The 22,646-nt window shown below is 48.0% G+C and overlaps 3 protein-coding genes across 6 annotated transcripts in view; 1 reads left to right on the top strand and 2 right to left on the bottom strand.

Annotated features, from left to right (window-relative positions):
* Positions 1 to 5,277, bottom strand: part of BLTP3A (bridge-like lipid transfer protein family member 3A) — a 36,055-nt gene extending 30,778 nt beyond the window's left edge. For 2 of the 3 annotated variants that reach the window (XM_074850553.1, XM_074850556.1), the window contains exon 1: positions 5,155 to 5,277. In XM_074850553.1, the coding sequence (XP_074706654.1) occupies positions 5,155 to 5,198 (44 nt within the window). In that variant the 5' untranslated portion in view covers positions 5,199 to 5,277. Of the gene's footprint in view, positions 1 to 3,976; positions 4,104 to 5,154 lie in introns of those variants that run through there. The other variant, XM_074850555.1, reaches the window with a different exon arrangement.
* Positions 5,278 to 8,140: 2,863 nt separating this feature from the next.
* Positions 8,141 to 13,852, bottom strand: SNRPC (small nuclear ribonucleoprotein polypeptide C). 2 transcript variants are annotated; one of them, XM_074850256.1, is made up of 6 exons: positions 13,624 to 13,852; positions 13,329 to 13,371; positions 12,230 to 12,338; positions 10,751 to 10,843; positions 9,799 to 9,903; positions 8,141 to 8,534 (listed from the first exon to the last, which is right to left on the bottom strand). In XM_074850256.1, the coding sequence occupies exons 1-6, from the start codon at positions 13,629 to 13,631 to the stop codon at positions 8,410 to 8,412; spliced, it is 483 nt and encodes a 160-aa protein (XP_074706357.1). In that variant the 5' UTR covers positions 13,632 to 13,852; the 3' UTR covers positions 8,141 to 8,409. The 2 variants fall into 2 exon arrangements, with proteins under 2 accessions (XP_074706357.1, XP_074706358.1); XM_074850257.1 differs by having other exon boundaries at positions 10,751 to 10,840; positions 13,624 to 13,841.
* Positions 13,853 to 14,594: 742 nt separating this feature from the next.
* ILRUN (inflammation and lipid regulator with UBA-like and NBR1-like domains) overlaps positions 14,595 to 22,646 on the top strand; it is a 32,854-nt gene continuing 24,802 nt past the window's right edge. Inside the window, exon 1 of the mRNA XM_074850255.1 lies at positions 14,595 to 14,899. Coding sequence (XP_074706356.1) covers positions 14,742 to 14,899 — 158 coding nt within the window. The 5' untranslated portion in view covers positions 14,595 to 14,741. The remainder of the gene's footprint in view (positions 14,900 to 22,646) is intronic.

Raw genomic sequence — 22,646 nt, forward strand, 5'->3', positions numbered from 1 at the left:
CAGGCAACCTGTGCCAGGGCCTCACCACCCTCACTGGAGAGAATTTCTTCCTTATATCTAATCTAAATCTTCCCTCTGACAGTTTAAAACCATTACCCCTCATCCTATCCCTTCACCCCTGATCAAGAGTCCCTCCCCCCTTTCCTGTAGCCCCTTTCAGTCCTGGGAGGCCGCTCTAAGGTCTCCCCGGAGCCTTCTCTTCTCCAGCTGAACCCCCCCAACTCTCTCAGCCTGTCCTCACAGGGGGGTGCTCCAGCCCCCTGATCATCTTCGTGACCTCCTCTGGACCCACTTGAGCAGGTCCGTGTCCTTCTGATGTTGGTGCCCCCAGAGCTGGACACAGCACTGCAGGGGGGGCGGTCTCTCAAAAGTGGAGCAGAGGGGGAGAATCCCCCCCCTCCCCCCCCCCCCCCGACCTGCTGGCCACACTTCTGATGCAGCCCAGGATACTTTGCGTGTGGTACAGAAGTAGCACAACTGCCTGAAGGGGTGATACCAAATGCATTTTTAGGGCCAGGAAGATTCCGAGATTCTTACATCCAAGTTATGAAATACCAGCCCACACAAGCCTCTGCATTCCTAGCTCGGCACACTCTGTGACACCCACGTGTTCCGGACTGCTAAATCGATCTAGAAGAAACTAAAGATACATTATAGGTTTTCCTGATATTTTCACTTACGTACTAGCAGTGGTTTTATCCGTTGCAAGGACTAGGTGCAATTGCCAGTGAAAGATGGGAGGAGTCAAGGCAATCTTGTCTGGAAAAAAGGGATACATGGCCTAAACCACTGGGAACTGAGAAGAAAGCCTCTAAGGTCCAGTACAACTTATGAGGAGTTACGTGATGCTGTTTCTTCTGGCTGTGCACTTGACCTACATCTATAAGCATCAAAGTATTAAATCCTGCACATGCTACTCAACTGCTTTGTTTTCTAGAATTTTTTTAAAATTCTGTTTCTAAAGCCCATCTTATTCATCCAAAAACGTGGCTCCCATACTGTGCTGTGAAAGACAGTTCTGCCAACTTCATGTCTTGTCTTCCTCCGTGTGACATCGGGATGGAGAAGAAGTGACAACTGATGGTATGATCGATAAACCTGGCTGTGCAGCCTCGCACCTGCCAAAGGTAATTTGGTTTCAGCCTTCATTGGAAAGGTTGTACTGTCCAAAACATTGCCTGTCACTCAGCAACCTCCAAAACCCAGGAAAGGAGGAAACAAACCAACCAACAGAAGAAAAGGAAAGTATAAAATGACACAGAAAACCTTGCTACAAACACTGTCTTGCTCCCTTCCACAGTTCCCAGTCTTGCTCCACAGCAACACAGCACCTTGCAGATACTGTCCCAACCAACACAAGAAACAGCAGCTGAGATCCTACGTGTCTGGTAACCCTGTGTAATAGACTGGGAATAAAAGAGAGCAAAAACCCCAGTGGCACTCAAGCACTTCATAAATGCAGGAGTAAAAGGCCTCAGCACACATCAGGCCCTGTTTGCAAGCACAGCTCTAGCAAAGACAAAGCCCAGTATCGCCTGTATTTCTGTCGTGCACATTTGTTATCAACTGGCTCAAGCCCCACACTCTTCCCTCTATAAACAGGTCTCGTTCCCCGTGCTGGTTTTTAATCTGTATTTTCTCAGCGTTAGTGCTGGTGTTACCTCAGCCAAGTTTTCTCTCTTATTTCTCCTCTGCTTCCTTCTCACCCTACTTTCAGAGATTCCTGAAGTTTCTCCTCAGCTGCAGTTCTCCAGGGCTCCTGTCAAAGCTAGAGACACTCGTGGTCTCCTTCCCCTGCATCCAAACCTGCTCCCAGAACCCCACCCCAGCTCCTCTGCTGACACAGCTTTTATTTCTTTCCAAGGCTTCTGACTCAGTGGCTCTTTCACATTGGCCCCTTGGAATTGGAGCAAGTAAAGCTATTATCTGATTATTTTCTCCACCTGTTATTTTTCTCTTCCAAACAGAAGGATCACATACTGCATTTCCTCTGGAAACCAGGCAATGTGAGCAATTGGATGGCCTATTACTCCACAAGCTCACACATTTCAACGTATGTAAAAAAAGAAAGTGTCACAAAGCAGTTGTCAGATGCAGCAGTGGATAAAAGCCTCCTAATAAAATTAAATAAAAATAATTTTGGTAAGGATTTCCACTGCAGCACTGAGAACTCAAATCCCGAAGTGTTATATTAAGTTTGGCCTCCCACAGTTTCGCTGTTTACCAAATGGGGATAAATACCACCTTTGTAATACTCTGAGATCAAGTATCTACTACAGCTGCACTGAGCACTGTTTAAAAAAAAATAAATAAAAAGAGGCTACTTTCAAACAAAACCAGAAAGAGGTAAAGGCAAAGCACTGTTTTTGTTTTAAAGCAATAGATGTACTGCCATGAATAATTACAGGCCAGTAAACAAACACAACCAAAGTGCTGCTCTTGTTGTACAGCCTCGGAGGAGTTCAAGCCAGATTCAAGTTCAAACCACATTCAAGTTCAAACCAGATTCAAGTTCAAACACCCAGCAAGCAGCTGATGCTTCAGACAGCTCGTAGGGAGAGCGCTTTGTCCCAGCTATAACAATTTGATGTTCGGTTATAAACAACCTCCTGCGGAATCTGCCACCCCAGTACTGCAGCCATGTGCCAGTGGAGAAGAACCAAAAAGTGAAACCACCTAATCTGTTTTCTTTTCCAAGCTAAATATAGGACAAAAGAGTGAAAAGCACAGATGGTGAAAGCACTGCAAGGTTTTAGGCTCTTCTGCTCTAGGAATTTAAGCTGCTAAAGCACAACACAGGCTAAGCCTTCTAAAAGACATTCATAACACGGCTCTGTCACCGACGGCAAAGCCCAGCTTTACAGATCACCGCAAGTGACCACTGTCATCCTATTAGACATGTGATTCACTTAATCTGAACAGTTGGTGTGAAATAACTCTTTCATATTTCCCTGATCTTGCCGTCTCTTGTGACCTTTCCTTACAAATATCCAGATAGAAAAAGAACAAAAACACAACCTGTGCAGAAATGGCTTCGAATGAAGACATAAAAAGAGGAACAAGGAATTATTTCATATGCAAATCGAAAGCAGAAAATAAAGCCAGATTAATGATTCAGTAGCAAAATTCTCCTGGGCAAATGAGCATAGCTGAAAGACCCAAAGGGAGTATGAAGCTGAGGTATTTAGAGGAAACAAAATGAGAATGGAAAATCCCAAATCATCTTTTTTATAGAACATTAAACCGTGTTCAAAGTGCATTTCTGCAAAACATCCACAATACTTATGCAAGAGAGGGGCAGGATCTGACCAACTACCCCAAATGAGTAAGTCCAGTTAGTAGGAAAACAGGTAGAGCGGCAGAATTTTGCGTGACTCCCTGGAACTGCACAAAGGAGACACGGGTGAACACCAACAACAGGCCTGAGCAGAGCGGAAAACAGGGGCCCTTTGAGCAGGAACGTGTTGCAACAGTGCAGGGTAAGGGAGAGTGAAAAGCAAAATTAAGTAAAAGCACCAGCAAGAAAAGTGTACTTCTCTAAATAAAGAGAATTATCCGTAAGAACAACACAAACACTCTTCCATCCTAGGAGGAGTGGTACCTAGGAATAAAACCCAGCTCTATTTCAGCCTCCATTAATAACTGCTCTCATCCACCTCCCCTTGATATAAATACTTCAGTGCCTCCTGACAAGAAGGCTGAATCCGTAACGAGCGTGACATGCTGATTTGAGGTGGAATGAGACAGAAAGCTGGGAGATTTGTGATGTCAGGTCTAGCAGAAATTCATTTCAATGAGTGCACTGAACAGATCAAGCAGCAGGCTCTATTAGATTCCTTTTTGGTACAGTGCCTAGAAAGCTGGAGTATTGAGCAACTAGTGACTCAGAACTGCTGCAGACAGACACTTTATTGAGGAGACTGCTCGCTTAAAGTTTGTGGGGATTCTTCTGAGGCTCTGGAAACTCAGGACTTACTACCAGAGAAGTCTCAGAGCGCCAGGATTCGCAGGTCTTAACTCCTTGCTCCAGCATGGACACCACGTAAGCCCCTCGCTTTGGATCTGAGCTTCTCCACCAGTAAAAACGGAAAGGACTTGATCACCTGCAGCTCATAAAGCACAGGGAGGAAAAGCACTGTGCAACACTGTGCCTTCAGCAGAGACACGCTACCTTTGTATTTCATATTATTCCAATCTTGCAGCGACGCAGAGGGAGGACATGCCCATGGCCATCAGATAACACAAGAACCCCTAGCTCTCGTGCAGCTCGTTTTTTTTTTCTCTCCAAATAGCAGGGAAACTGAGGCACCACGATTTGCCCAAGGTCAACCCCCAAGTCAGCGGCAGAGCCACAGCCGAAGCTGTACTCACTGACTCGCAGTCTTACACACCCGATGATGGTCTTCAACTCACCTTTTAGTGCTTTTAATGAACTTCATTAAAAATGACACAACATCAACGAAAATGCCGACCAGGTGCCTGAGTGTGCGCTAGGTCTATCAGGTATTACAGCATTCCTTCTTGCCCTCAGACTCGGTACCTTTTGCTGTTTATATTCTCCTCTCGTCTCTTGAACTTCTGTTCATGCTCACCTGCTCCCAGCCGAGCAGGAGCTGCTGTGGGAAGCGGCCCAGGCCTACAGCTCTCGCGAAGGGTCAGCAAATGCAGCCCCCCAGGAGCAGCTTTCCCTGCACCGAGGCGACACCGGCAGCGGCGGGAGCCAGGCCGGGCTGGAAACCTCCACCGCAGCTCCCGCACATCTCGGGGGTGGGGGGGAAGCACCAACCCGGGGGTCTGAAGGGCCTGACCCCCACACGGCGCGGCCCTCAGGGGAGGGCGGCTGGGCCCGCACCCCCCGGGCCCTCAGATCCCCCCCGGGCCCCACAGCTCCGAGCCCTCAAATCCCCCCCGGCCCTCAGCCGCCCCACAGCCCCGGGCGCTCAGACACCCCCCAGATCCCAAGACCACCCTCGGGCCCGGCAGCTCCACAGCGGGGCTGCCAGCCGCTCCCCGCGCCCCACGGCAGCCCCTCGGTGGCCGGGCCCTCACCCACCGCCCCGCCTCAGGCCCGGGCCCTCCCTCACCCGCAGCGCCCCCCCCCCCGGGGTGAGGATGAGGAGAAGGCGGAGGAAGGACCGGGCGCGGGTGCCTCACCGCGAGAGGTGCTTCAGGATCTGCTTCTTGATGATGCCGGCCATGCCGCGGGGCGGCGGGGCTCAGGGCCGCGGGCGGCGGGACCCCATCGCGGCGGCGCCGCCGCCTCCCGCCCCGCCCCGCCGCCACCTCCCGCCGGCCCCCGCGCGCCGCCACCGCCCCGCCGCGCCCCCTGGCGGCCCCCGCCCCGCTCCACGCGTGTGCGCGACCCCCGGGACACCCCTCCCCGAACAACCCCCCCAACAACTACACACACCCCCGGGACACCCCCCCCCGAACAACACCCCCAACAACTACCCCTCCCCCCCCCCCCCCCCGGGACAACCCCCACCCGGGGACAGCTCTTAATTACCTGCTTTTGCCACTTATAAAAATGTCGATTATTAAAATGTTGATTATTCGCTTGGAGCTGCAGGTGAAAACCCACCCGACACAAAGCAGTTTAGTTCCACACCTCCTCCTCGTACAGCTCCCTCCTAAAAACACCCCAGGGCAGCCAAAAAATAAGTTGTTTTTTTTTAAAACAGGCGCTCACACTGCAAAAATAAAATGTCCAACATAAAACCAGCGAGGCTGCTCAGAAAATTAGGGATCTGGTGTAGTTGGGATCTGTCAGTGCTGGGTTAACGGTTGGACTAGATGATCTACAAGGTCCTTTCCAACCGAGATGATTCTGTGAAAACAAAAATCTTTGTTTCGGTTTCTGTCCGACTTGGTTTATGTTCACATTGTGACTCTGAGGGAGGACAATGAATTGGAGCGTTTCACACACTGGGGGGGGATTTCAGCTGGGATTACAAGGGAGCGTTTTACTTTCAAGGCCACGCTCGGCCAAGGGAGCCCCACATAAACAGCTCCACTGTTCTGCAAGCACAGGGCACCCTCGGCAGGGATCAGTCACGCCTTGAACAGCTCCACGACAGGAAAACCACGTGCTTCGTGCTTCACCCAGTACAGAATCACAGAATCACAGAATCATCCAGGTTGGAAAGGACCTTGTAGATCATCTAGTCCAACCGTTAACCCAGCACTGACAGTTCCCAACTCCACCAGATCCCTCAGCGCTGGGTCAACCCGACTCTTCAACCCCTCCAGGGATGGGGACTCCCCCCCTGCCCTGGGCAGCCCATTCCAACGCCCAACAACCCCTTCTGCAAAGAAATCCTTCCTAAGAGCCAGTCTGACCCTGCCCTGGCGCAGCTTGAGGCCATTCCCTCTTGTCCTGGCGCTGGGTCCTTGGCTCAAGAGACTCCTCCCCCCTCTCTGCACCCTCCTTTCAGGGAGTTGCAGAGGGCCATGAGGTCTCCCCTCAGCCTCCTCTTCTCCAGACTAAACCCCCCCAGTTCCCTCAGCCGCTCCCCATCAGACCTGTGCTCCAGACCCTGCACCAGCTCCGTTGCCCTTCTCTGGACACGCTCGAGTCATTCAATGGCCTTTTTGGAGTGAGGGGCCCAAAACTGAACCCAGCCATCGAGGGGCGGCCTCACCAGTGCCGAGTACAGGGGTCAGATCCCTTCCCTGTCCCTGCTGGCCACACTAGTGCTGATACAAGCCAGGATGCCATCGGCCTTCTTGGCCACCTACATTCTGCTTTAATCTGACAGTAGGTGGGGGAACTCAAGCAGGGTACAAGCCCTGAACTTTTATCAAAGCCCAGTGCTGATCATCACTAATTCCCAGCTCTTTTTTTTTCCCCAGGAGAAAATCATTAATATGCACTGATGATGTGTTGTACATTTGATATAAAAACAATCCAGCTTCAACGCAAAGCTGAAAACCACTCAGATTATTGATCAGGGAGATGCATTCACCTTCCAAGATGTGCACTGGTACAACCATTTCAGCTCCTTGCCCTCCACACGGTGTCTGAGGCGGGAGATGACGCTGCACCACGACCCCTTCGCTGCCAGGCACAGGAACTCGAGAGCAGCAGGATCCCCCGCACCGGTGCTGCAGCACCTCAGCGCCAGTCCTGCCCCAGCACTGCAGACATCTTCCCCAGTATGGTTTATTGGAGAGACTTTTAACTCTTCCTCTAACTTTTGCCTCACCTGAATGTTTGTTGAACACGGCTATTAAATATTTGATGTCTCAACTACACATTTTTTGCAGGAGAGTGTTGAAAGCACACCACCTCCTAAAATATAATCTCTAAATGATTGGACTGTCCTGGCCCATGGCAGAGAGCCACTCAGAAAAGGAGCCCTCGCAGTTCTGCTAACCAAACACTTTCTTGTAAGATGCAAATCACCCCCACGCTTTCTTATTATATGCAAATATGTCAAGAATGAGTTGGACAGCTCTGCAGTCTGAAATGGATGACAACCAACAGAGCAGCCGGTTATGCAAACAGAATAAATTCTTTTAATTCAATTGGAATTGTGCACCTGCACTACGTACGGCTCATCAAAAGCAAAATCCTTTTAATAAACTAAAAGTGCCTGGGATATGTCTTCAACAACACATCCCTTTACGCTCAGAAGGGCACTGAGCATTAGTAACTACTGACACAACTCCACTAACATAATCAAATGGGTCCACACAAACGCCTCAGTACCAATAGAAAAGCAGAAATATGTTTGGCAGCATCTACACAATTACTATAAGAAGTAATCTTTTAACAGCATCTCTTTGTTTCCCTCAGTGAAGAATCCAACCTTTTATTAAATTCATTCTATTTTGTGCTAGTAAAGTCATTTAACATTGCAGTCTCCTCAGCTGGAGATATCACTGCAGCCTTTTCAGATGTCACGTCTTTTGGTTTTTATTAAAAACACACATACTTGTTTTGAAACAAGAATTCAAACTGCAGACAGTGATACATCTCCTGAGGGGTATGACATGAAAAAGAGAGACTACCTAAGGACTAAGGAGAAAAAAACACCCTGAAAAATTCTGTACAAGACAGGTAGAGAGGGAACAAAGAAAACTGACATCGTTCTGCCAGGCAGAAAAGCCACATACAGAGTGAGGCTCAGATTCTCCGTACGTTAAACAGCATCAATGTTTTATTGTTGTAAGATTCAATGGGGGGGGAAAAAAACAAATAAAAAGAGAACCCACAAAAACCACCCCAGACCAGGTACAAAAGCATCAGTCCAGTGTGTATCTAGGTCAGACCGTCTGCAGTTCGAAGTAACAGCAGACCTCCTCTACACACTGTTTTAATACAAAATCCTAGGGACACAGGACTATGGCATTTTATCATACGGAAGATCGTAATATGAAAAAGAAAAGGTAGCTCCATTTCCACCTTTATCTGTCTGGACGGGTCATTCCCGGCCTGGTTGGCACCATCATGGGTCTGGAGGGTGGTCTCATCATGGGGGGCCCTGGCATCATTGGCATGTGTCCTCCCATCGGCGGCCTCATCCCTGGGGCTACGAGGGGAAAGAGGGGACGTCAGAGAAGAGATCTTGGGAGTAGCAACATCAATACAGCGTGTAGGTTCGGTCCCCCACCCCCCAGGGACCTCACGTTTTAGAAGGGCATAAGCTCTGGTCTGGAAGCTGGCTGAGATGGATGACATTTCCCTGAAGAATATGAGCAATCAGTAGAGGAAGAACCAAGTTCCTGGGTTATATGCCCGCTTTTGACAATATTCACTGATAAATTATTTTCAACCACTCAAAAGAGACACCAGCTTAATTACTGAATTGGAGAGTTCATTTGGAAAAAAGTGCTGCAAAATCCTCCAGTGTGTTAAAAAAAAAAACCCAAACTGGTATACTTCTTACAGCTGGGTAACAGCATTACCGTAAAAAAGCAGGTGCTCTAGTAAAAAAGCACTGAAATAATGGTTTCCATCCAACTTCTCCATTTATTTTCAGTCAGCTACTACGCTGCCTAGTATTGCGGATTATGCACGTATTTTGTGCCTTTAAAAGACACTTAAAGAACAGTTTCTACCAGCAAGATGATAATTGCAAAGACACTTCACTACGTTTAGCGCGCATGTGCGTATTCCTTTAGATTTGTTCCAGTAACTGCTTCAGTAAGACATCCTCTGAGAATTCTTCAGATGCCAGTAAGCTCAGAAGCGGAATGGATTAAAGACATTTTAGTTTGCCTTTACAGTTCTGGAAAAAAGCTTTTCAAGGCACCTCATTTCCCTGGAACACATTATCTTAAGACATTTTAAACAATAAAATTCATCTAGTGCTGAAATGTACCGCTTGTGCAAAAACATAAACACTACAAACACAGAATTCCTAAACAATTCTAGATCGTACTGCTACGACTAGAGGTGGAAAAGCTACAATTTACCAGAGCGATAATTTCAGTTGTACAGAGGGACTAGCAACTCTCAACAAGTAGTAAAGGAACTTTAACTGGCCGTTGTAAGACTGTTTTATGTCTCACCATGCAGAGAATAATAGATCAAACATGCATACAGAGTATATGCAAACTGAAATACTTCCACAGCTTGACACTTGGGGCTGTCTATCCATGTCTGAAGGGACCTGAGCTGTAAGCTAGAGCGCACCACTACAGCCAGCACCCAAGTACTGCAGCTGCTTCACATTCTTCACTGGGCTCCTTTCACAGCTCTTACTCAGCGAGACAGAAAACACAGCCCAAGCACCCTGCAATACAGACCATGCAGCTCCACGGTTACAGAGATTCACCTGTTTCCAGACTTACCGGGTCCGACCGGCATCATCCCTGGCGGGGGTGGGCCCATCATTGGCATCATTGGTGGTCCGCCCATATGGGGGGCTGGCATCATGCCAGGCCGCGGGGGGCCAGCTGAACACATACACAGATTGGTTATGATGCATCTGGCTGTTTTCACACCCACCGACAACGCGCAGTGCACAACAGTTATTAAACTTTATCGGAAATTTTAGTAATAAGATTGGTTTACGACTGCCTGCCGTCATTTTCGGTTTCAACTCTGACTTCAGGTGCCAAAAAGTGAACCTGAGGAAGAACATGCTCTTATTTCCAACTTTGCATACAGAATCACAGAATCATCTAGGTTGGAAAGGACCTTGAAGATCATCTAGTCCAACCGTTAACCCAGCATTGGCAGTTTCCAACTCCACCAGATCCCTCAGAGCTATGTCGACCCGACTCTTAAACCCCTCCAGGGATGGGGACTCCACCACCTCCCTGGGCAGCCCATTCCAACACCTAACAACCCGTTCTGTAAAGAAATACTTCCTAATATCCAGTCTAAATACCTAACGCAGATAACTATCACTTCCAACAGCAGGGCTCTAAGCAGAAAGGGATCTCAGCCATTTGCCAGCTGAAGCACAAAAGGAGGTTATCAATCCCATTCTATTTTTTAAAAAAAACCAAAAACCCCATGCTGGAAGTTTTAATGAAGCTATCTACATGGCAGCTAACGAGTAATAAGGGGGCACACATTTCTATTAATGTACTCAGAATTACTAAAGTAAGACAAACTAGAGATTAAGATCATTGCTGAAACACTCTTACGAAGCCTTCTCTTACATTTTGATATTCACAAGCTCAAAACGCCTTTGCTTGATTTCAAGCTAAAAGGACTTTTCTTTACAAGTCCAAGAAACATGCACCACGGCCGAGGGCAGTCATTCCCCTCAAAAACTGTCCAGTTCACACTTACGGATGCTGGGAGGAGGTGGTATCATGGCTCCTGCTGGAGGCGGTGCCGAGAACGGTGTAGGTGGGATTTTTCCTTGCTGAAATGCAGCCGCTACATTGGGGGGGAAAAGAAAAAAAAAAAGGGAAAGAAAGAATCCCAGGAGAAAAACCAGTTACTAGGCTGAGGAAGCTCCTGCGTCAATCTTCCTTCTCATGCCCCGCGGTCAGAGCATACTTCATGTCATGCTGCGCGCTCAGTTGTTCTAACTCTGGAACAAATCCCTGGTTTATGCTGCTTGTCCTGGCGGAAGGACCTGATATTCTTGAAGACAATTATTACAGTAATTACTCCAGCTGAGACTAGAGAGCTCCTTGATGAATTTCACACACCTAACAGGAAGGCGGATGGTAGAGAAAATACATCACGGGATTTGCAGCTGCGACTTTCACCTGGGATCACTGGGTAAAGACATGCATCCTGAAAATGGTAATAAGGCAGTGGCTTAGGTAGGTGACAAAAAGCATGAAAAACATCTCATGTGAAAGGGAAGAGAAGAAATTCAAAAGACTGGAATCGACTAGAAGGAAGGCAAAAGATGTGAAAGTTGGAAGCATCACGAGGAAAATGGACACAAGAAAATGGAATGAAGCTGTGTCAGGGGAAGTCCAGGCTGGACATTAGGAAAAGGCTCTTCACTGGGAGGGAGGCTGGTCACTGGAACAGGCTCCCCAGGGAAGTGGTCACAGCACCAAGCCTGGCAGAGCTCAAGGACTGCGTGAATGACACTCTCAGTCACAGGGCTTAGTTTTAAGCAGTCCTGCGAGGGGCAGGGAGTTGGAGCCAGTGATCCTTATGGGTCTCTTCCAACTTGAGATATTCTATGATCTAAAGAAAGTTGCCATAAAGTTAATCTCGCATTTGTATTTCTTTTCACAGAGAAAAGAATCATTATTCAGAGGACAAGCGAGAGGAAAAGAACCCTTCAAACTGACAGAGGAAAAACTTCATACCTTATTCAAGCCTTTAACAGCAAGAGAGAGGAAAAAAAAAAATATCCCTAGGGAGTTGAGGGCAAACAACTACAGCATTTTAAAAAAAATGCAAAAATCTATACATTTTTATGTCTGTTTTCCTATCTTTTGGATTTTTTATTCATGCTCTTTACATAAATGTGCTACTACCAAAAGCAAAAATGTGTTATGTGACCCTGTACGATGTTACTATCAGTGCTAAAGGCACGGGTGTCCACAACCCTCCTGACCCCAGTAAAGCAATGCCTGCTCACAACGACCCCTCGGACAGAGCCCTCAGTCTCTTACATTCACACTCTGACCAGTTCAAGATTCAGACTCTAAGGGAAGTTTTAATCCGTGAGTCAAAGAGCAAAGACTCACCAGGGAAGCGAGGAAGAATCAACACGGAAGAACAGAAAAGCAGCTAGAGGAAAGACAGGGGAAATAACAGGAGAGCAATCCAGGGTCACAGAAGGATTAGCCTTACTTGTTTTGTCAATCAGGCTCTGAGCTTGTTCCTCCATCCATTTTTGATAGTAGTCTTTCACATTCTCTTTGTGTTTTCGGCCACTGCAGTGGGTTTTTCTCACGGAGGGCTGAGAAAGATCACGTAAACCCAAAACTTACATAATATCACATAAAACCAAAGTTTACTGGGAACTATTGCATAATTTTAAACATATGCAGTTTAGCAGTATAAAACAGCCTCGTTTCTGTGCACAGAGCACAGGTGATGTGCAAAACCTTTACATATAAACTATAAGTGTTAAAAGTCCAGTTTAAGTAAACGCCCAGCCTGCTGCCTGCTACTAACTCACCATAACATGAGCCTCAGCTGCCCTTGAGTGTTGAATGCTACTCAACACTAGATGCTCTCATTCTTTTTGGCAAAGAAGTAGGAGAGGACAGGTAAGTATGCCATAATATTTCAAGTAACATGGGTTTAGCCTATGCAAGTTTTAACGTTCCTGATACAACCGAGAAATTCACAGAATCACGGAATCATCTAGGTTGGAAGGGACCTTGAAGATCATCTAGTCCAACCGTTAACTCAGCACTGACAGTTCCCAACCACACCAGATCCCTCAGTGCTATGTCAACCTGACTTCAACCCCTCCAGGGATGGGGACTCCCCCCCTGCCCTGGGCAGCCCATTCCAACGCCCAACAACCCCTTCTGCAAAGAAATCCTTCCTAAGAGCCAGTCTGACCCTGCCCTGGCGCAGCTTGAGGCCATTCCCTCTTGTCCTGGCGCTGGTTCCTTGGCTCAAGAGACTCCTCCCCCCTCTCTGCACCCTCCTTTCAGGGAGTTGCAGAGGGCCAGGAGGTCTCCCCTCAGCCTCCTCTTCTCCACACTAAACCCCCCCAGTTCCCTCAGCCGCTCCCCATCAGACCTGTGCTCCAGACCCTGCACCAGCTCCGTTGCCCTTCTCTGGACACGCTCGAGTCATTCAATGGCCTTTTTGGAGTGAGGAGCCCAAAACTGAACCCACTCATCGAGGTGCGGCCTTACCAGTTCCGAGCACAGGGGTGAGATCCCTTCCCTGTCCCTGCTGGCCAAATTAATGCAGAAGATTTGGTACTTACCGAGTCATGGGTGAGATACGTGTCACAGTAATCACAGTAAAACCTGAAGAGGAAAAGCGCCTGTTATTAAGAAATCACTTCGCACTGTGAGCGTTAAAACACGACCCGTCGCACCGGCTGCGCCCGGGGGCAGCCAGAGGAAGAGGCTGGAAGAGGCGCCCCAGCCCCCCCCGCACCCCCCTCTCTCCTGCTGCCGCTTCCTCAGCCCTGAGCAGCCCGGGCAGCCCCTCCCCGCGGCTCCCCCGAGGCCCAGGCCCCTCCCGCAGCCGCCCCCCCGGCCCGGGGCCGCGCTCACTTGGGCATGGTGCTCCCCACCGCCGGGCCGCCAGGAAGTGACGCACTCACGGACCGGCACTTCCCGCCGCTTGACCCCCGGCGGCTGCCGTACAACAACGGCGGCGCAGGGCGGGCTCAGCGCTCGACGGCGGCCCGCGAGGGGCAAAAGAGGCGGGGGAGCGGCTTCGCTTTTCCCGCCTCAGACGCGGCGCCGCCCCCGCCATCGCGTCTCCGGTCACGCCACAATTGATCCACCGACGTCAGAGCCGGGCACGGGGATCGCGGCCCCGGTGGGTCCCGCTGAGCGGGGGTGGGGGGGGGGCGGCTCAGGGCTGGGACTGCGCTTGGGGATGGAAAACCTTGACATGACGCAGCGAGTTTGCGTGAAAAGCCATTTATTGACATTAAAAAAAATAACGTCTAGCAGACGGCCTGAGAGCTTGTGTCCACCCTGGTGCTGGCGGGGCGAGAACCGGGGCTGATTTGTTGTCTCCAAGGGCAACACCCGCTGTCGGCGGTCACGGAGCAGCGGGGCCTCGCCCCGGGGGGCCCAAAACTGCGGGAAAAGCGTCACTGGGGGGGAGGGAAACTCCCGCCGAGGCGGCGGAGCTGCGCCAGCACCCGGCAGGCCTTGCGCCGCCTCGTTTGCATAGAGCCGCGACCCCACCCGCGCCTCATTTGCATACATAAACACGCGCGCTCACCGCCCGCGCCGCCTCCATATATGGAAGCGCGCGGCTGGGGGCTTATGCAAATTTACCGCCCCCTCAGCGCAGCGGGGCCCTGCCCACCTATGCAAATCATTTATTTGCATACGAGTCCCCACCCCCTCGCCGCTCTCCGTCCGCCGGGGGCGGGCCGGACCGCCGACGCTCCGCCCCCTCCTGTTTTTCCCGCCTCACGCCGTGCGTGGGGTGACGCCGCGGCGCCCGGCGCGGTGGCGTCACGGGCCGCGTGCCCCCTCGCGCGAGGCGGGGCGGCGCTTGCGCAGTGCCGGCAGCGGCTGGCGTCGCCCGCGCCCCCTCCCCTCCCCCCCGCCCCCCGCCGTGCCCGCGCTCCCCCCTCGCCCCCATGCGGCGCTGAGGCGGCGGCGGCGGCAGCGGGGCGGCCCCGGGGCGGCGGGGCCCGCTGAGCGCCATGGAGGGCATGGACGTGGATCTGGACGCGGAGCTGATGCAGAAGTTCAGCTGCCTGGGCACCACCGACAAGGACGTGCTGATCGGCGAGTTCCAGCGGCTCCTCGGCTTCCAGCTCAGCCCCGCCGGCTGCGCCTTCTTCCTCGACATGACCAACTGGTGCGGGGGACCGGCCCTGAGCGGGGCTGCGGGGGGCCCTGAGGGGCGGCGGGGCCTCGGGGAGGCGGCGGCGGCGGAGGGGAGCGGCGAGAGGCCGCCGGCCCTGAGGCGGCTGAGGGGAAGGGCGGGAGGCCGCCCGCCCCGCCGAGGCTGAGCGCCTGAGGGGAGCCTCGGGAGGCCGCTGGCGCTGAGGGGCCGCGCTCCGAGCCGGGCCGGCCGCCTTCCCCCCGCCCTGAGCCGCCTCGGGGGGCGGCAGGCCCGTCCCGCCGCCCGCGGGGCCCCGCCGGGGCGGGGTGGGGGGGGGGGGGGAGCTGCCGTGAGGAGGAGGAGGTGGGGAGGCGGTGTTTGTTGCGGGCCCCCCCCTTTCCCCTCCCCTTCCCCGGGGTGGGCGATGGCGGGGCGAGCGGACGGTGGGCCGCTCAGCGGAGCGGGGGGTGTGCGGTGGGGAGGGAGCTATCATGGCAGCGGGGAGGAGGAGAGGAGCAGGACGGGGCTGAGGAGGGACTCGGCTTCGCCTCCCGTCTCCAGCTCGGAGTTGTGATTTTGCCAGTTCGTGGAGCTCGTCGGTCAAAGGGCTGCAAAGCTGTTAAAGAGTGACTAATTGATAGGAAGAGGGGCATGTGATCCAGCGGACCCAGGAGCTCTTAAAGGGCGCTTTCTCAGCGGAACGGAGGATGAGCTGAATTCAGGGATGGTTTATGGTGCCCTGGACCCTAAAGCGGGCTTCGGAAGGAGGGAAAATTGTGGTGGAAAGGCTGTATGGAAGTCTTAAAGCTACCGTGGTCTCGTTGTGAAAGTTACCTAGGTGTTTGGCAAAAACTTAGCATTTTCTTGCAAACTAGGCGTCTCTCTGTAAATACTCTGGCTTTTGGTGTATATTTTGGCTTTATAAAGGCTCTCTGTCGCTGCCCTAGAAAAAAAAAAGCAGGTACAGGTTATCAGGGAAGCTGCAGCTGGAGAAAAACACGGGAAAGCTGCAATACAATGGAGAAAAACAGAAACTAGGAGTGTTAGTGGTGCAGAGAGCCCAGTGACTGCGAAAGTAAGTTGTGAAAATGCTGCTGAGTTGTGGGGTTTGACTCGTTATTACCACTTGCATCTTTTAAACCATCTCTTAACAGCTTTGCTGTTGTGTAGGGCACTAATCAAAGTGCGACCCTCTCATCAGGTTTGCATCTCTTCACTGTGATGGATGCAGGAGAGCAAAGTGTTTTCTGTTTTAGATAGTAACAGAGATTACTTAGCTAAGTTTGTAGCTGTTATTTTTTTCTTAGTGGTGTAATATCAAACCCAGAAACCTCAGGTTTGAAACTAGAAATCCAAACAAAGGCCTTGAAATCAACAGTTGGGAAAAAACTTGTGCAGATTGTTGAACTAATAAACAGTAATAAGACAACTTTGTCACCTCTTCCCTTTCATCTTCTCCTCCTTCTACAGCTTTATATTGGCAAATCTGCATCTGCAGAGGGAGTAAGGGAATAGCAAATAATACCATGTGCTTTGTAAGCTGATACAATGCGAAAGCAGGTCTCTCTCAAGGAGTTCAGGAGTTTGCTTTGGAGAAGCGGTTCACAGCAGATGATGCTTCCCACTTTATTTGTGTGTTGATAATATGAATAAAACTACCGACACTGCAGTGTAATACTATGCGTTTTTTTTTTTTTTCTGTGATGATCCTTGGGAGAGCAGAAAGCTTAGAGCTCAACCTGAGAGTTCCTTGTGAAGATACTATGTATAACCCTAGTATTCCTGGTTTGTGTTGAAGAAGCTTGCTTTTTTTCAGGAGTATTTGATTTCTTCTTGAAGTAACAGTATCTCAGATACGATCTTATAGTCAATGGCTTTTTAAAAAACTTTTAATTTCAGTTGAAGAAAATCTCAAGTGATTAAAATAGCTTTAATTTCACAACTTCAGTGGCTAGTTTGGTTCTGAAAATGTTAAGTTTTCAAATTTTTTTTTTTTAAGTGTCAGTTGATAAGCCTTGTAGATGGATGGGGATGTGTGAAAGGGAAATCTGTTAAATTGGTGCAATGTGTACAAGAATATGTGAAAATTAGCACAGGCTATAGTGTGATTACTCTTAGAGTGGGCTTAAAGCCTGGGAGCGTTTAACCTTTCGGCAGCAGAGTTGAGTTAGGTATGCTGACAGGTGCTGCTCGTTTTTCTCGTGTGTTCTTGCCAGGGCGCTGCTTTCCTGCCCTGCGGTATCATTTGTTGTGCCTGTTTTTGTACAGTTTGCAGTTCTGCCGCTGTGTTTCTGTCCCATTCTCTAGCTCCCACCTCTTCTTAGCGCGGCCTTTGGGTTATCGGCCTGAACATACTGACCCTGCTCAGTCAAAAGCCGCCGTCAAGACACATTTTCCTCTTCGGGGAACACCTTTCCTTTGTCATGTTGAGGGACCCTGTGTAATCCACGCTGCCCCAGGTGATGTTAGGCAGTGGCCTAGTGGGTTTGTTTTTAGGGTCAGAATCTTTTATCACCAGCCTGTCCTGCAAAAAACTGCGTGGATGAGACTGTCAAGTCACTTTTCCTTTTGTTAAAGGCATGGTGCTTTTCTGCAGCGACTCTCTCTGCATCAGGATTAACGCTCATTTGCAGGAAATGGTGAGGGAGTTCCCAGCAGGAGTGAGAGGAGTGCACGCACTTGGTAGCCTGGGTTCCTTTAAGCTATGTCCATGTATGGGTTAATTAACAAAGGCATACATAATTTTCACTAGAACTTTTTCCACAAGTGTGGCAAGCTGCTCTTTGGTGATAATTAGGTAGTCTCCAGACCTGAAGTTACTTCCCTGTTGTATGCCTCTCACATATTGTGTAGTAAATAATCTGAGATGTGTTTTTAAAGAATATTTCCAATAGTTAGTAATTGTATTTATCATTTTTAAAGTGAATTTGCAGTTCTGCTGAAATAGGGGAATTATTTTAAGATAGCTTGTTCAGCCAATTTGGGGAAGAAAATTAGTGGTTGATTGTGGAGCAATAGATACTTGTAAATAGCCTTTGAAAGTCTGTCTGCTTCTCCCGTTTACCTGGAATTGTTCAATGCGCTTCCACAGTTCTGGGAGACTCGGGACAGCACTAAAAAACCAGCCAGCTGGTGTCATTAACAATACTGCAAAAATGCTTCAGGTAGAACATATATATGCATTCTAAGTTTCTGAGACTGTTCCTTGATCTTCAAGAAATACAGGTTAAACACTTTGGTGAGTTGTCTTTTCCCCTCTTATTTATTAAACACTTTCCTAGAGTTCTGCCTCTTTTTAATTACGCGTTGAGTTCTGTTTGTGGGCTGTTCCAGCTGCTCAGCTTTCTGCTACATAAATCCCGCTTTGCCCTTTTTGAGAGTCCCGGCTGTACGTTCTTTAAAGGCAGCACACGTTGTCCCTCTTTACTATCCATTTATTTATTTTTCATTAGAAGTTGTGAGGCTTTAGAGTGAGAGGTTGAGCTTTCGCTTTTGGCCTAAAGCCAGAAGCGAACTCCTCCAAAAGATGTTTTGGCACCGAACCATTTCTTCCTCGGGAGGAAAACCCAGGCACCGTAGTTAGGAGGGCATTTTGCTGCCATTGCATCTAGGATAAAAATCCACCCTCCATTAAATGGCACGCTTAACTCTCGGGCTCCCTTCCCCCCTCCAGATGTTATGCAATGCAGCGGCCCGGCTGCCTGCACACCGAAGCACATCCAGCACCGCAGGTCTGCGGGAGGGGGCTGCTACCAGCGATTTTTGTGGTAAAGTGAAGTTCCAGGTGTTGACTACAGCTCTCTGCAGTTATGTGATAGTATGGCCAGGAACGTGTCTGAACTTGTCTAGACTTAGTCTACCTACATAAGAAACTCCTTTTGAAAAGCCTTTGTGCTAATGTTTTTAAAATAGGGATTGTTTAGGTCAGGCAGTTGATGCTGAATGAGTCTGCGCCGAAATACTGACACAAGAGGGGTTGGAGGGCTCTGAGTAGATGGTACCAGGACAGGTTGGACTTTCTGAAAACACTTGCGAAACAAGTTCTGGAGTGTCAGCCTAGCCCCGACTGGTTTTCAGCAATATGGATTAGTGTAAATGTAAGAGCTGAGGAAACTTTGCACAGAACCTACACTTCACTTTTTGCTGACACTCAGTTTAGGCCTATTTCATAAAAGTCATTAGATTTCTCTAAAACTGGTATGGAAATGGTATTGTGACAAGGAAGAGGAATTTTTTTAATTGGAGAGTACACTGACTTTGAGGGTGAGCAGCTGCAGTGTAAGGCTTGGAGCTTCTTTAATTCTGTGAGAAAGTGAATTAATTTGATTTCAAGTAGCTAGTGGTGCTGGATTTAAAATCCCTATTTCAACACAGTTGGCTGTGAGGGGATTCCTAATTTGGAAGACAATTTAATGTATGTATATTTCAGTAATTTACATGTAATATTTCTTTAGATTCTCTTTTTAGTTTTTGTTTAGAAAGCTGAACTTTTGTTAGTGGTGTGATATTTAATTGAAATGTGTCAGATAATGCTGGTTTCCACTGTGTATGGGGGGAGGAAAGTTTTATTGTTGCGAAGCCTAGACATTTTTGATCTAGCTTTCTGCTGAAAAAGGTCTTTTTAAGGTCATTACTTGTAAGGTAGTCAGATCTCTTCTGGAGATCCTCATTTTTTTTCACATGCTTAAAAGAGTATGTACCTGTGTCATGGTTTAACTAGTACTCTAAAGATTATGTTTTCCATGTAAATATTTATACGTTTATCTCTGAAAATACTACAGAAATCTGCTGTAAAACCTTTTTCTATATTGTGTAGGATGTGTAGGGCATTTCTGTATGTATGAGTGAGGGGAGCCACGGTGAGGTAGGGATTAGCTAGTGGTGATACCGATTTTTATATCTGAAATAAGAAATTTTCAAGCATAGCAAGGAAAATGTATCTAACATTTTTGTGCAACTGTTTTATTGGTCTTGGAGAACAGACAGAATATTGGCTTTTAACAAAATTAAAATTGCCTTATAAATGCATGTTTTTATCCCTGTGGGTCATCACCTGTATTGCCCAGAAGTGGATGTACTTGGTTGAGAGTCTAAAGACATGTTTTAGCTAATAGGATTTTTTAATTGCTTTTACTTTGACTTTGGGTGTTTAATTTTTGCTTTCTAGCAAAGATGATAGCGTGGTACTTTTAAAAGTGGGATCTGTGGATGAAAGCATATCTCCTTACACTTGATATCAGTGCTGGAGTATAGGTACTATTCGGAGAAATACTTGAAGTATATTTAGGTAAGACATCAGGACATACAGAATTTAACATAACAGACTCAAATCAACAGGGTTCACTCACACATGATGCATTTCCCAGAATGGGTAGCACTGGTATTCCTGGTCTTGATTTCTAACCTTGCAGGTGTCTGCAAAACTGCCATTTAAAAAAAAAAAAAGTCTTGCAGATGTCCTCTGTTAACAGATTTTTTTGGACTGTTTTTCAAAAGAAGATCTCCAAGTGTGTGTCAGGAAAAAGCTGGGTTTGAAATGCTCCTTCTGAGCTCGGACACAGACAGGTTCCCACTGTTGTACCGGTGTGGAGCGGGCAGGCTCCTCATCTCGGCATCCTCGGCTTTCCTGCGCTTACTGTATTGAAAGGGTTTGCTGGTGCAATACCCCAGTCATCCTATGGTATGGCACTTCTGCAGTCTTAAATAGTTGTGTGTTATGTTTCAAGATCTATGGAAGAAGCATATATAGAAGGCAAATATAAGGCCATGCGAAGTCAGACTGTGCAGCCGTGAAGTGTTTAGGCATTACCTGTCAGGATATGTATACTGCGATGGAATGTGGGGCCTTAGCTGCACCGTGAAATCTTTGATTGTGTGGTTATCTCAGAAGCCAGTTTTACTGATTACAGCGTGCCTCTACATGATTGCTCTGGTAAAGGGGTTCACTATGACCAACTGCTGCCATTAAAATGCCTGCATCTTTATTCCAACCCTTACTTGAACACCAGCAACCCCTCAAAAATGTAGCTGATCTCTTAAATCAAAATACTGGGTTTATATCACTCTTTATATGCAAATATGTGTCTCCTACTGATTACAGACCTAATATGGTGTTAGATTTATATTTGTTGTTCATTTGTTTTGGGGGAGAAGTATTCTTGTCTGGTCTTATATCAAGATGTCTGCTCTAGTTTTTGTTTGGAAATCCTGACTGAAGTGTAAACAAATTAATTTGGTTTCCTCAGCTGTTTGAAGACAATGTTTTTGTTGATGTCCAGTAAACTAGTCGACTGCTATCAGAGAACTCCATCTGGTTTTCAACAGATGTTCTGTCTTGCTACGTTTACTGAGTTGGCCTCTTTTTCTGCACGTGTGAGAAGTCAAAGGGAAGGTAGGATAAGACAAGTGGTAGGATTGTCTCTTTCCCTGAACTAATTAATATAAACCGTTCTTTCATGTTCATATTAGCATTGTTGTATTTGCCACAGAGATTATTATGCCATTGTGAGTGGGGAGTTATGGTGTGTGTGCTTTACCTTAGGAGAGTTCAGGGGTCCCTGCTGTCCCTGCTTTGTCTTCGCTTTGTCCCTGGGACCCCTGTGACTGACTTTTTGCTAATCCACACTCAGATAAATCTGAGGGAAACTTCCCCGCTGCTCGGTATAAATCTCAAGCTCAATTTTGATACTCCTTTCCTTTTGAGAGGGCCGTGGGGAGAATCTTTGTGTCATGGAAGAGGCAGGAAACCTGAGACCTGATCTTTCAAGTCAATCCTCCTCCTTTCCTGGAAACTTCTTTGGGTTAGTTCAATACTCATCCAGGCATCTATTAAGGAAACGGTAGCAGCGGGTGGGAAGTCATATTACTTTGCTTCTCTTCTTCCTATATTGGATGATAAAAACAAACCAGCCTTGCATTCTTTATGTGTCTCAGTACATAGGAAGTTTTTGAAGTAATACAGGTCCTAATGTGACTCTAGTTGGATTAATATTTGTAGGTGGTGACCAGTTGAGCTGAATCTGGTGAGAAGGATGAAGCACTTGGTTTAAAACATCCTTTGTGTTTTGATAAAGTTTAGTAGTGGAGAAGAGGGCAGATGAGAACTTAAACTTGTTGACATTCTTACTCTAAAACAATTGGTGAGCTGCTGTACTTACAGGCAGAAAAGACCAGAGAAACAGGTCCAGTAGTTCTTGATGTACTGTTGCCAAAATGCAGAACAGACTGGCAATCTCTGAGCTATGGCTGCTGCTGAGCAGTGCGTGCGTAGGGTCATTCATACCCTGTGGCTGGGGAGCAGAAAATAGTTTTTAAACTGTTTAATCTCTTGTGGCTAACTTAAAGCATAGTGGATGTCATCTTAGTACATGTGAACTGTTGTAGACTGTTGCATCTCTGGTGTCCACAACTGTCCCCTGATGCTACTAAAAATAACCAAATTAAAGAATTAAAAAAAAAATTTCCTGGACAGCTTTTATCTAGTGCACTAAAAAAAATCACACACACCTCTTCTCCAGAATAACTCAGATATTTGACCTGATTATTTTGAATGAAAACTAGACTTTAAATATATTTTTAATTATGGCACATACTATAATTGTGCTATGCCCCAAGTTACAAAACATTTAAAAATTGGGTGCATGTGAAATGGAAATGTAAGCAGACAACTGTAGCAGAAGGAATTGGGTACAATATAATTTTAGTCCAGCTGGACTGCCTTACATGCCTGAACTTGTTCTCAGACAGTTTCTGTAGCTTAATCCCCCTTTACTTTAATGCA

Source organism: Strix aluco, chromosome 25 (assembly GCF_031877795.1).
Source record: "Strix aluco isolate bStrAlu1 chromosome 25, bStrAlu1.hap1, whole genome shotgun sequence".
NCBI classification, from domain to species: Eukaryota; Metazoa; Chordata; class Aves; order Strigiformes; family Strigidae; genus Strix; species Strix aluco.